Consider the following 14,250-nt stretch of genomic DNA (forward strand, 5'->3'; position numbering starts at 1 on the left):
TACCTTTCTAAGGACTTTAGCATTAACTCTGGAATGAAATGAGAATTAGGTTTTGAATGAAGAGTCACATGACTAGACTATGTTTTAAAATGAACACTGGTTGGTGAGCTGAAAAAGATTGTGTGTGGTGGTGGGAGGCAGGTTTGGAGGACAGAAACTGTGGAGACAAGAAGGCTGGTTAGAAAGTTTTTTATAATAATCTCAATGAATATAATGGTTCAGACCAGGGTGGGAATGATGAAGGACGTGAAAAATGGTCAGTTTCTGAACACAGATAGTCCCCTACTTAGGATAGCTCAACCTATGATTTTTTTACTTTGAGGGGTTTATCTAGATGTAACCCCATCATAAATTGAGAAGCATCTGAACGTACAATGGTTCAACTTTTTGACTTTACAATGGGTATGTAGGGTATTAATTGTCTTTTCAATTTACAACATTTTCAATTTGCAATGGGTTTACTGGGATGTAACCCGAAGTCAAGAAACCTCTACAGAGTTTCAAGGAAGATTCAACAGGATTTTCCAGCCAAATAAATTAATTTGTAAATTACATATGTGTGTATAGTCACTGAAAGATACCTGGTGTAAGTCATTAAACCAGAGGAATACATGTTTTATTAATCCTACATTCAAATATTTGCAATTCATAATCCCCTGTAATATATACCCACTGCTATTGTATGGCTTCCAGGCAATATAATGACCATTTGCAATGACTTTTTAAAGATTTAAAACACATTTTATTTTTTCAATTGTGCTATATTTTAATAAGCAGTAGAGTGCTTACATGACAAGTTGGTTTTTTAAACAATTCTGTCATTACAGCAACTGTGATGGTTACTGATGTTTCCACTCTTTTGGGGTAACTCTGCCAACAGGGGATAGGTTCCATTCTATTCCAATCTGAGTGGCTGTAAACACCCATGTAGCAACACAGAAAGCGGTTCCACTGGCTAGCACAGCATTACCGTATTTATCATGAAAATCTGGTGAGTGTTTTACATGGCTCTGTCTTGCCATAATTTGCAGAATGCTTCGAATCTTGAGACTGCTTAGTGCATTTCTGGCCAAGGGAAACATCATGAAGGATTGCAGTTGACTTCAGCTACTGGTCTATTTTGTTGCAAAGAGGCTGGAAAGAGAGAAAAGAAACGCACTGATGTCCAATCTTCATTCAATTTCTTCCGCTTTGAATGTTTGGCTACAGCACCCCTTGGAGTGGTGTTCAGGAATATGAGTTTTGATATAACAATATCTGAATTTGAATCCTAGCTTTGCCACCAATTAGCTATATGAACTTGGGGCAATTATTTAACCTCTTTTTGCCTCAGTATTACGTGTGATAATCCAAAACAAAACAACAACAACAAGGTAAGCATGTAATAAATGTTAGCTTTTCTACTCATCAAAAATATCCAATGCATTGACTCTATAGACTGCAAACTTATTAACATGGCTACAATAGACAGAAAGTCACAGAACACGCCATGCCTCCTCACTCTCCTCCTCCTCGTTTTCTCCCTCCTGCTTAACTCCCTTCCTTCTCCTTCTTTAACTATAATACTTACCTTCCCCCTCCTACAGGCAAAATTCTGCTTGCCTTTGAAATTCCACTCTAAGAATTACCACTTCTGTGAAGTCTTTTCCATACCTCACTAAGTTGAATACGCCCCTTTGTCTCTGGGTTATCACACAATTTACAACCTTTTTTTCATAACACTTCACATCGAGGCATTACCTTTTTAAATAGACATATTTTGGGGAAGCAGTTTTGGTTCACAGCGAAATTGAGCAGAAGACATTGAGAGTTCCCGTGTACCCTGACTCTATACACCCACAGCCTCCCTAGCTACCAACATCTTCCACCAGGGTTGTACATTTGTTAGAATCAATAAACCTACATTGATATTTCATGATTACCCAAAGTCCATAGTTTACATTAAGGTTCACTCCTGATATTGTACATTCTATAGGTTTTAACAAATGTATAATGACATGTATCTATCATTTTAGTATCATACAGAATAGTTTCAGTGCCCTAAAAAGCCCTCTGTGCTCTGCTTATGTTACTGAAACACCAAAGGTTTGGTCTCAGTCCTGCTGCTCACCACACAGAAAGCCAATCACTGAGACACCAAGTATTGCCAAGGAAGAAGGGTTTAATCAGGTGCTGCAGTGGAGGAGATGGGAGCTCAGTTTCAAATCCATCTCCCTGACTTAAACCAGGGCTTTATATAGCAGGCAAGAAATGTAAAAATGTGTAAGAAAACAGGCATTTGGGAAGAGCAAGGAAGCAATCATGGTGAATGATGGGTCCAGCATCTGGTGTGGTGACCTCGTTTCATTTCTTTTTTACTTTTTGTGAGAGGCCTAAAGGTCACTTCCTGAGGAAGGAACTCAGATAAAACAAATATAAGTTTCAAGCTGCTTAACACTACAAGGGTCAAGGATCAATTTCTATGTTTATCAAGAAGAACAGTCTACGGGGCAATGGTTCGTTTTCACCTATTCATCTTTCTGTTTTGACTTATTCCTGGCAACCACTGATCTTTTTACTGTCTCCACAGTTTTGCCTTTTTCAGAATGTCATATAGTTGTAATTATACAGTATACCTGTTCAGACTGGCTTCTTTCACTTCAAAATATGCTTTTAAAGTTCATTCACACCTTTTTGTGGCTCGAGAGTGCATTTCTTTTTAGTGCTAATTAATATTCCACTGTCTGGATGCACCACAATTTATTTATCTATTATTTTACTGAAGGACATCTTGATTGCTTCTAAGATTCAATTAGTACGAATACAACTGCTGCTGCTATAAACATCTGTGGGTAGGGTTTTGTCTGAATATATTTTTAACTAATTTAGGTAAATATCAAGGAGCATGATTGCTGAATCACATGGTAATAATTTGTTTAGTTTTGTAAGAAACTGCCTAACTGCCTTCCAAAGTAGCTGTACCATTTTGAGTTCCCACCAGCACTGAATGAGAGTTTCTTTTGTTCCACATCCTGGCCAGCATTTGATGTTGTTAGTGTTCTGGATTTGGGCCATTCTAATCGGTAAATAGGTGTTTCATTTGCAGTTCCCTGATGACATATAATGTCCAGCATCTTTTTATATGCTTGTTTGCCATCTTCATCTCCCCTTTGGGAAGTGTCTATTTCAGGCCTTTCGCTTATTTTAAAAAATCAGGTTGTTCATTTTCTTATTGTTGAATTTTAAGAGTTCTTTGTATATTCTGGATAACAGTCCTCAATTAGATATGGATTTTGTAAATACTTTCTTCAAGCCTGTGGCTTGTCTTGTCATTCTCTTAAGTAATTATCTTTTTATTCTCTTCTGATAAACTGCAAGTTCTCCAAGAGCAAGGGAGGTAACTGCATATAAAGTAGCTGACACAAAAGCATAAAAAGATCTTTTTAAAACCAATCTGAAATATAATTGAATATTGGTATCCTCATAAGAAGCTAAAATGAATACTAAGAACAAGTCAAAATACAATGAAATTAGATATGCATTTCATAATAGCCAAAATTATTTTATTTCTTAGATAGTTACAAGAAATATGGAAGTAGAAACATAAAATAATTCTTTAAATTTCTCTTCCTGTGTGCAAGTTGTCAAACACCACTCTGTCTTCAGCAATGACATATGTTAACTGTGGCCCAAACGTAGGCAACACAGATATAAAAGGCCCTGACTTTATTCCAACTTTGAAAACAAGACCCCAAGGTTCTCTTTTATTTCCTACCATATGGTAAGTGGTACTCATCATGATTGTGACAAACAGGGCAACCAGAGCCAAATTAATTTCTTCCGAGGTTCCAGATATTCAAAGATGTTTACTGTTAGTCATGAATCTTCCCACCCAAAGACACCAAGGTTTTCATTTGAATTGAATTCAGAGAGTAGGCAGAAGGTGACATCAGTCAGGGTATGGCAGGTGCAGCCTTAATCCAGTACAAAAGGACCTGTGCCACACATTGCTTTCATTCTTTAGGAAGACACATAACCAAAGAATAATTTGTGATAGCAGGGATTTCTAGTGGGTCGGCTCATGCTTGCTGCTTTATGACAAATTGATTTCATTTTTCTTATACTCATGATGTTACATTTAAATTCAGATCCTTTGTCTCTAGTGACATTGATCACATTTCTTAGAAGTTTAGTTCATCCTTTGGCTATTCCCATATCTATAAAGCTTTTCTTTTCCATCTAGCCTGAATTTTCTTGAACCAGTAAGTCTATTACTAAGAATTCTCCTTTAGGAACTCCTTCCATAGTTTGCATTGGCATTTCATCCTATAGTAAACAAACTGCAGTCTCTTTGCTCTTTTTCTTTTCCTTGTTGGCGTCAGCTACATCCATCTCAACTGCCTTCAGATCTATCTTATCTTTATCTTTATTTATAAAATACATGTAAAAGCTAAGAAAATTCAAGGAATTTTCCATATTGTTTAAATCCATATTACATACCTCTACAATAAATTTTGTGTTATCAGTAAGTCCTACTCCTATTATCTAAAGAACTAAAGGTACGTTCTAATATCCATATGAAAGCATAAAAAAGAAATTCAATAATATAGTAGGTTAAGGAAATGTTTCTGAAAGTAGATCTTTCTGATGAAAATAGACTACAAAAAGATAGAGGAAGACAGATTTCTCTAGGTAGTAAAAACAAAGTAAAAGTTCCCTCATGCCCATGGCAATAAAAGAAATATGTTCTGAATAAACATAAATGGTTAAAGGGAGTGAAGTATTCACTGAAGTTGAAAGACTGATTATGTCATCTATTATATGTAGTCATCTTAAAGTTCGTTCTGCAAAAAATAACTAATACTTGATCTCAGTCTAACTACAATAAGGAAGTATATAAATCTGAAGCTTCAGTGGTAACAATAATTTCAAATCGCTGAAGGCTATCAAAAGAAGTAAAACAACAGTGTAGTAAGGAAACTAACATTTATTGAGTATATACCTGTGTGTTAAGACATTGTGCCAAGATTTTGCACATCTGAAAAAATGGTGTGGAAGGATGACTGTTTAACCCCGTTTTACACCTAAGAACAAATGACAGGAAAGGATGTGAATCTAAGTCCTCTGATTCTAAATCCAACAAACTCTTCAACCATACCATGTTTTCTTAAAGTGTATTCAACTCTGAGTATTGGAAAATGATCAAACAAACCAAACCAAACCAAACCAAAACAAAACCAAGCTGGTTACCAGAGATGGCTCTTTAATTGGAAATGGTTCACAGCACTTTGCTATTTATTTACCTACTACCTACTGTACGTTACAGCCTGGGATAGATGTCATCAGTACAATGTCTACTCTCAAGAAGCTTATGGTATAGTGGAGAAATAAATAATTGTTGCTCTACAGAAGGAAGTAGGCTAGAAATTAGCACAGGGTGTATTTAGTTCACAGAGGAGGGGGCATTTTATCCTGGGATCCTAGGAATGGTTTTAGAAGAGATGATACCTAAGCTAGATCTTGAAATATTATTTTGAAATAGACAGAAACAAAAATTGTTGGTGGGGGGAATACACAGATGGAGAAGCAAAACCTAAGCACACAGGCTGGAATTAATACAGAGGCAGGGCAATTTGGTGAGCTCGGTAACACTACGTAATAAGAACTGAAGCAACAAATGCCCAACAGATGAGCCTGGAGACATGAGAAAAGAATGGCACACTGGGGACTTTAAATGCTTTGCTATGGCATTTGACTCAATTCTACAGGTCAGTGTTTCCCACTATTTAAAAAACAGTTGTCATACCCACAACCTTTGCTGTTGAGTTAACAATGAGAATTTTTAAGTTATTAATAAATTAAATTAAATCAAAATTCATTTTTAGTTTTTTATTTTCATGATAATATAAAAATAATATGAGACCTGGATGATGTAGCTTATCAATTTCTAGTGCCTCTGGTTCATCTTTGTTCTGCATTTTAGCTGCAAAGGTATATAGGAATTATTTGCCCTGGGTTAATGCAAAAAGAATGGACGCAACTTTTATGTTAAAGTGTTCATATGCAAGGGACAAAATAAAGAATTAGAAGAATTGAGTCATACCAAAGCTTACTAACCACAGACATGTGAAAATAAAAGAACTACGATCACTACAAACAGTGTTAGAGTTTCAGGACAACGTTAACTGTCATACTGTTAATATGACAAATTTGAACTTTATTTGTTGTATAGTTTGTTTCATTTTTTATTTGAAAATCATTTTTTATTTTAAAACGTTTTGGTTTTATCGTTGTATTAAGCTCCCAATATAATGAAGATCAATTCAGTTTCAAGTTTACCCATATGTAAGTGATTTTGTAATAAAATAATTTAAGATGGTACAAGTGATGAAATAAAGGTTCCCCTTTAAGAAGATTCCAAACGTAACTCAAGTTTGAGAAACATTCCTATAGGTGAGGAGAAACTATTGATTGGTATAATCAGAAAACACATTTTACAAATATAATTGTTAGGTGTAAAATGGATGGAGAGATGACAAAAATGCCAAAAATTTAAGATGTTAGTTAACTATTGGTGGCAATGCTTAATGAAAAAGAAAATAATGATCTAAATTAAGTACTCATACCAGAAATAGAAAGAAGATAGAATCGAAAAATATAAATAAAATAAAAATCAGATAAATTTAGTAAGTCAGTCACTTTAACTAAATTGAGTATTCCATTCACTTAACCTCTGGGTTGATTTCAGCCAAAACCTCTGTCCTGATTTCTGTTCAAAATCAGCAGATACTGACACTGTAGCTTGTTGCTGACCTTGGGAATCAGAGTTTGGGTGATCTAGGCACCGAATACTGAAAGGTCAAAGCATACATAATTAAGGTGTGCCACAGAAAGGCAAGTTTAGTTGCCTGAGTAGAAGGGGGAGGCATCTTGAAAGGATCTGCTGTATGATCCAAAAACAAAATAATAACTGTATCCAGTCTAAGTAAGTATAGCCCAACATGGACCAACAAATGACTCACTTAGCTTCGACATAGGCTTTTTATGTAATCTCAAGAAGAAAACAAAACAGAGTCCTATTTCTCAAATTGCCCAGATATTACTCTTAAATAGTTCGGAGGAAGATGAAGCTCAAGAAGGCATTAAGGGGTATATCAGGGTTTCCCAATCTGGATACAACTGATATTTTGGTCTGAATAATTCTTTGTTGGAGAGGGGAAAAGTAATCCTGTGCATTGTAAGATGTTTAGTAGCATCCCTACCTCTACCCACTAAATAACAGCAGTAGTATCCCCCAGTTTTGACACCATAAATGTCTCCAGACCTTGCTAAATGTTACCTGGGGTGCAAAATCCTTCCCAGTTCAGAACCACTGCTGTATATACAGAAAGGTGTATCCTCCCCTATCACTTCTCCACCATGAATGACACCATTCTATACAATAGAGAAGGCAACTTAAAATCTAAGAAAATAAATTATCCTGGTCCCTGCCATGGGATGCAAAAAGGTTGCCCATCAACATTTTTCCTGAACTAATCCCAATATTTAAAATGTTTTATGATACAACTCAGATGAATCACTTAATCTACCTGGACATCTGCTTACCCCCTATAAAATAAAAAAGTTGAACTAATTTAGTTTTTCCAAATCTATCTGATCCTAAAAGTCATCTGGAATCTTTATTACAAAATGTAGATTCCTGGGCTCAATTTCAAATGTACTGTAACAGAGTCTCCAAGGGGAGTAGCCTGAGAATCTGTATTTTTAAAACAAATTCTCAGGAGAGTTTTATCATCGGAAATATTTATGGAACATTGAGTTAGATAATCTCTAAGGTACTATCCAGCTCTAACACTCTGGGCTTTTCCTTGGGGGAAAAATAAAAAGAAGCATTTTAGGAAGACCATTTATTCTTTTAGGCCACTGAAAGAGTACAGCAGTAATTGAATCTACTACCATGGTAATTTAGAAAGCAGTACCTGAGTGAACTGAAAGAGTTATAGGGACCTCCTGGGAATAAGTTAGTCAAGAGAAACATTTGGTAGCATTTAAAAACATTAAAAGCATTAGTAATACAGGTGTTCTGCCGTATAAATGAATGATACACTTTCGGAGCTAGGACACCTGGACATTACTCAACTGAAATACCTTGATTTCCACTGGCTTTTATTTCCACTCTTCTTTTTACAGCTTCATGGTATCAATGCAAAATAAGAAACAATAAAAAATGCAATCTTCTTGAAATGGAAATGCACATAACCTGCAGTGTCTTCAGTTCATTTATGTATTTGTCAGCAGATGATGATGCTCAAGTAGGGATTAAGTGTACACGGTGCAAAGTGTCCCCCTTCACAATGTATTCAAGTTTTCAGCCATTTCATAACAGGAAATACGGGAACTCTGAAAGAAGCAACGCCGCTGGTAAAAATGCTGAACAATGGTTCTATTTTGTATGTAATGGCATCATCTCCTAAGTCACTGAATTGATGGATAGTACAACCATTTGCTTAAGGCTGTGTTTTATGTCAGTTTATTAAGCCTAAAAAGTTACATAAATGGATGCTACCTAAACAAACAGAAAGGCAGATTATAGCAGTGAATTGTTATGCCAGGAGGAAAAATAAGGGAGTGGACAAAGAACCTGTGAGCTGGTGTCCTCGAATGCCATATGTTGCCTGAAGAGTAAAGGGATATTGAGGTAGGCACTCTTGCTCACATTCTTCCCAGTCACAGTCTAAATGAACAGATCATTTCTATCCCATATGGAGTGTTGAAAGTATTCAGTAATGTCCAGTCTGAGAATCATCACAGTGTTCATTTAGGCAGTTTCTTTTATGGAGCAGATCACATTAAGGTGGTTCACTCATTAAGTACCCATAATATTTTCTTTAATCATAAGGTTCTTCCAACTATACTCACTCTTTTTCCTTTCTGATAGCTATGACTAAGAGATAACAAAACAGTGTCATACAGGTTGAAGGCTTTTCTATGTGTCACACTGCGAGTCAGTGTCCCAACTGTCCAACAATTCTTATTTTGTTCATTATTAAACTTCAAGTAGGCCCACCACATTTCCTCAAAGTAGATGTCTATGTTATTTTGACATTACAGTACCTTTCAAATATGTACAGTTCACCAGTTAAGGTCCCAAAATGTGCTAGTCCCTTAGTGTTACCACATTTCTGCATTCAAACCTTCAGCTTTGGAGGGCAAGATCACAATTACTTTGCACAGGTATCTAAAAAGGACAAACCTCTGAGGAGCTGTCTCATGCTAATAGAACTCTCAGAAATTGATGTATAAACTGGAATGTAGGAATGCAATTCATTAACTTAAAATGTATATTCCATCCCAATGGCGGAAATATACAGTCTCTTAGCTTTAATAGTTTGACAGTGATTCCAACTGAAAAGGGATCTTATGTCAGTATTTCCCAAAATATGCCTATTTCACTAGTTCTCTTTGATGTTATATTAATAGAAGTTACTTGAAAACGGGGTTTCAATGTTATCTAAGTTTTGAAAGTATGCAGTTAACAAAGTCAAATTTTCTTTATTGAAGTATTTTTCCGACCTCTATTGTGCTAAACAGTGATTCTTTGAGAGGGATGGCATGTGGTGTATTCCAAATGTAGCTAAACATGTCGTGCTTTTTTCCCCCTGAAGCATATCTCCAGATTAGTGTTTTGCAGAACACAATTAGGGGAAAACCAAAGGATGCCTCTGTGTTCTCAATACTGTTAACATCACTGTACTCATTTCCAAAGGCTTAATGGATCCAGGAGGCATCTCACAAACTAAATCATTTCCTTAAGGGAACTTTTAACGTAAGATTCAAGGAGTACAGGGTGTGTGGTAATCTCAGTTTGTCTTAACAACACTCATAAGAGCAATGAACTCTAGCCTTCATTATATGATTCTAACTTTGGCGGTTTTAATATTTGTGCAGATGTTTCTCTGGTTTCAACATCTGAAATTGACCCAATGGTCCCTCAGTCTTTTTTTTTTTTTTTTGTATAAACATAGAAAATTGACCCTCTTGTTTTAAAGCTTGAAACTTACATTTGTTTCATCTGAGTTCTTTCCTCCGAAAAGGACTCCCAGGCGTCTCAAAAAGCATCAAAGTACCAGATCCCCGCATCCAAACAATGGGACACCAGGCCCCTCATTCATCATGATTACCTCCTTAGGCCTCCTGAGCTCCTATTTTCCTATGCATTGCTACATTTCTTCCCTGCTATATAAGCCTTTAATTTCAGTCGGTCGGAGAGACGAATTTGAGATTGAGCTCCCTCCCATCTTGGCTATAGCAGCCAACCTCTGCTATAATCATTGTCTCAGTCATTGGCTTTCTGTGTGGTAAGCAGCAGAACCTAGACCAAACCCTTGGTGTTATGGTAACACATCCATCTTTATTAATTAAATAGACTCTGAATAAAAATATTTCATGATTCAACGGTGGCCATTAGAGGTGAATCAATGACCCTTCATTGCATAATTTGAAACTTTCATTAAAACTTTGAAATGGACTTGTCAAAGTCATTTCTGCCTTCAGTCTATCACTGATATATTTAGGTAAAAGTATACAGGAAACATTGGCCTGTTTAACTTTTAGATATCAAAGATATTTTAATTTTTTTTTTTTTTGGGGGGGGGAGACGGAGTCTCTCTCTGTCACCTAGGCTGGAGTGAGTGGCGTAATCTCGGCTCACTGCACCCTCCGCCTCCCTGGTTCAAGCAATTCTCCTGCCTCAGTTGGACTACAGGCGCATGCTGGCATGCCCAGCTAATTTTGTTGTGTTTTTAGTAGAGACAGGGTTTCACTGTGTTGTCCAGGCTGGTTTTGAATTCCTGAGCTCAGGCAATCTGCCTGCCTCAGCCTCCCAAAGTGCTAGGATTACAGGTGTGAGCCACTGTGCCCAGCCAGATATTTTAATTTTTAAAGACACATTTACCAATTGTTTCCATTTTGCATTAAAATTGTTTGCAATTGCCAATCAGAACTCAAGCCAGTAAGGGTCCAGTCCAGAAGTTAATTTTGATAAAACTACCCATTTAGATTGGAATATTTAGCACTGCAAAGTAATCTTTTCCACCTTGCTTCTGCAAACTCCAGATTATTTATTTCCAACTTGGACTATCTCTGTGCTCCTAAATTCTGCTCAAAATATACCTGTTAATTAATCTTTTTATGAATAAGGCTCTTGTTATTGCTATCACCTAGATAACTTATGGTGCATTTGCAGAGAAATTTCATCTGATGAGAAGAACACATTACAGCATTGAAGTAGTAACTCTAATCATTGCAAGTTGTTTTACTAGGCCAGTGCTTTCAGTATAATTTTCTTTTTTTCACTTTCATAACATTTTGGAGACCTTAAAAAAACTTTTAACAAGATATTGGTAAAAATAACTTTTAACAAGATATTTTATCTATCCTTTTCTCCCCCTTGGATTCATTATTTGTAAGTGAGAAAAACTGGCCAGAGGGGCAAACTTTGGTACACTGATTTTTTTTTCCTTCTTGTAGATGCCTCAGCAGAAACAGTGAGACAGGATGCACTTTGCTAAACTTTGGGGCAAGGTGCTTATTTTAGTGAACTGATATTTCATTTTAGTTTTTCTTTTAAGTTCCTGAGGGAAGGATCTCAAGGAAGAAAGCAAGCCTAAAAGAGGTTACCCATCTAAAAACATACAACAAAAAATCAGAATACAGAATTTTGTTTTGAAATCCTACAATTTCCAATTACATTCTTGTTTCAGAGAGGTTACAAGTTTTCAACCTCTATTTCATTAATCTAACGGAGTCTAAAATTTCTTAGTCTAAAAGGGCACCCCTAAACTAAATTAACACAATCATTTGAATATTTGTTAATTGGAAAAGTAAGATTTCTATGCAAATAGGCCATAATTTTCAAACAGTAGATACAATTTATATAGTTTAGAGCCACTGTTGATAATGGAATGGTAGATTTTCTTATACAGATAATGTATTTTATCATATTCATCAAATAAAAATCATCAGATCTGAAAGACCTAGAGATCACTTTATATTGCCCTTTAATATTTTAATAATCTTTTGGTCACTGGCCATTCATGACTTGATGCATGTTGAAGAACAATGTGGGTAGAAATTAGAGTGTGAATGGCAAATAGTAAATACACAGAACCCAATACTCCTTTCCTGGCTTTACACTCTGTTTGAGGAAGAGGCAGGGAGCCAAACTCATATATGTGTTTTCTAATGAAAAGTAATTATAAGAGTGGCACAAAGATCTAAGTGTAGAACAGGTAAGGGACCTGAATCTTTTGCCCTCCTCTAGAATCAGGGCATTGACCAAAAGTGGAACATGGAGTACGCTGTCACCAGAGGTAGGCAGAATGGATATTGAATGGGGCGGAAACAAAAGATGTCCATTATACATTGAAAGTGCAGTGGAAACAAAGAGGTTTATTCATTGAGGGAGACCAGTGGACTAGATTTTCTAAAGTTTCTTCCTCCTCTATGATTTTGTTTCTATATCTAAAGTTTCATATAACTGTGATACACTGCCCCAGAAGAGTCTATAAGGCTGGGGGAAATCTACAATGTGTGAGGATGGGAACATGCAGTCTTTTTATGCAACTTGTTTCCACAAATAAAAGTTGCCCTTTCCAAGGTTTTTAGTGCATGACAAGATCCCTTAGAAAATCCTAAATAGCACTATTTTGTTACTTAAACTTATTTTGTTTACTTAAACATGATTAAACTGAGCTCCTATTATGTGACTACAGCCTACTAAATACAGGAATTACCACAAAAAATAATGGATAAGAATGATTTATCTTTTCAAGAATGCTCAACAGAAGAGACAGATAATGATAAGGTTTCAATGTGCAAAAAGTAATAAAAAATATGATCAGGCTGCTATGTCACCAAAAATAAGAGACATCTTTCACAAACAAACAGACCAGGAAAAGCCTTCTGGAGTAAGTTTACCTATATAACACTTGTTATATAGGTAAACTCGTGTCATGGGGGTTTGTTGTACAGATTATTTCATCACCCAGGTATCAAGCCTAGTATCCATTAGTTATTTTCTCTAATCCTCTCCTTTCTCCCGCCCTCCACCCTCCAAAAGATCCTAGTGTGTGTTGTTCCCCTCTGTGTCCATATATTCTCATCATTTAACTCCTACTATTCTATTTTATTTTATTTTATTATTTTCTGAGACAGAGTCTCACTCTGTCGCCCAGGCTGGAGGGCAATGGCACAATCTTGGCTCACTGCAACCTCTGCCTCTCGTGTTCAAGCGTTCTCCTGTCTCAGCCTCCTGAGTAGCTGGGATTACAGGTGTGTGCCACCACGCCTGGCTAATTTTTGTATTTTTAGTAGAGACGGAGTTTCACCATTTTGGTCAGGCTGGTCTTGAACTCTTGACCTCGTGATCCACCCGCCTTGGCCTCCCAAAGTGCTGGGATTACAGGCATGAGCCACTGTGCCCGGCCTTAGCTCCCACTTATAAGTGGACTTTTCTTTACCTATCAAGGATAAAATATAGTTTTCAAACACTTCTCCTTTAAAGGTGACCTTCAAGTGCAACCATATATAATCAAGAGAATCTCCTTTAATGTCAAATTCCTAATGACAGCATATATAATATTGATATTATACTTAAGCATCACATTGGAATAAAGCTCCTTCTGGCTTTTTGCCAATGATGTTACACATTTTCACCTTGATTGAACATCATGTTGTAATCACCATAAAATTTGTCTTTAACGTTACTGTGAAATAATAGCCGATATGCCTCACAGGCATCTTTAAGAACAAATGTAATTTATAATACTGAATATACACAAAATAACCAGAACCAAGATAGTTAAAATCTAATTGTGCTTAGAATTAACAGTATCTAAAGTGGAACCATTTATATTTACTTCAAATTTCATGATGTTGCATCAACACCTATAACTTTCTGATTTACATTAAAGAACCAGAAAGAATAAATTTAAAAATCTTGGAACCAATACTGGCCAATTCAATAGTAGCCATGCTTCATAAGCACATGCTTCATCCAGGACCAGACTTAAGTTAGATCTATGAAGGTATTCCCTTAAGTATGTCTTACAACAATTGTCACAAATTATCTTAGGAGCCTACAAATTATTATTGCTCAAATACTGGCAATGACCAAAAATATTGATAAAGCATATACCCACCATGAAAGTACCCTAGAGAAAACATTATTTTATTTAACTGAAGAAAATAGTCTCAAAACAAAAAAATACT

General features: G+C 36.1%; 1 protein-coding gene across 7 annotated transcripts in view; it reads right to left on the minus strand.

Annotated features, from left to right (window-relative positions):
- Positions 1-719: 719 nt before the first annotated feature.
- The window catches only part of LOC129035601 (cytochrome c oxidase subunit 7B2, mitochondrial), a 173,257-nt gene continuing 159,726 nt past the window's right edge, over positions 720-14,250 (minus strand). For 5 of the 7 annotated variants that reach the window (XM_054486133.1, XM_054486135.1, XM_054486136.1 and 2 more), the window contains one exon: positions 753-1,134. In XM_054486133.1, coding sequence (XP_054342108.1) covers positions 840-1,085 — 246 coding nt within the window. In that variant the 5' untranslated portion in view covers positions 1,086-1,134 and the 3' untranslated portion in view covers positions 753-839. Of the gene's footprint in view, positions 1,135-4,981; positions 5,046-14,250 lie in introns of those variants that run through there. The other 2 variants (XM_054486139.1, XM_054486137.1) reach the window with 2 other exon arrangements.

This window comes from Pongo pygmaeus, chromosome 3 (assembly GCF_028885625.2).
Source record: "Pongo pygmaeus isolate AG05252 chromosome 3, NHGRI_mPonPyg2-v2.0_pri, whole genome shotgun sequence".
Taxonomy (NCBI): domain Eukaryota; kingdom Metazoa; phylum Chordata; class Mammalia; order Primates; family Hominidae; genus Pongo; species Pongo pygmaeus.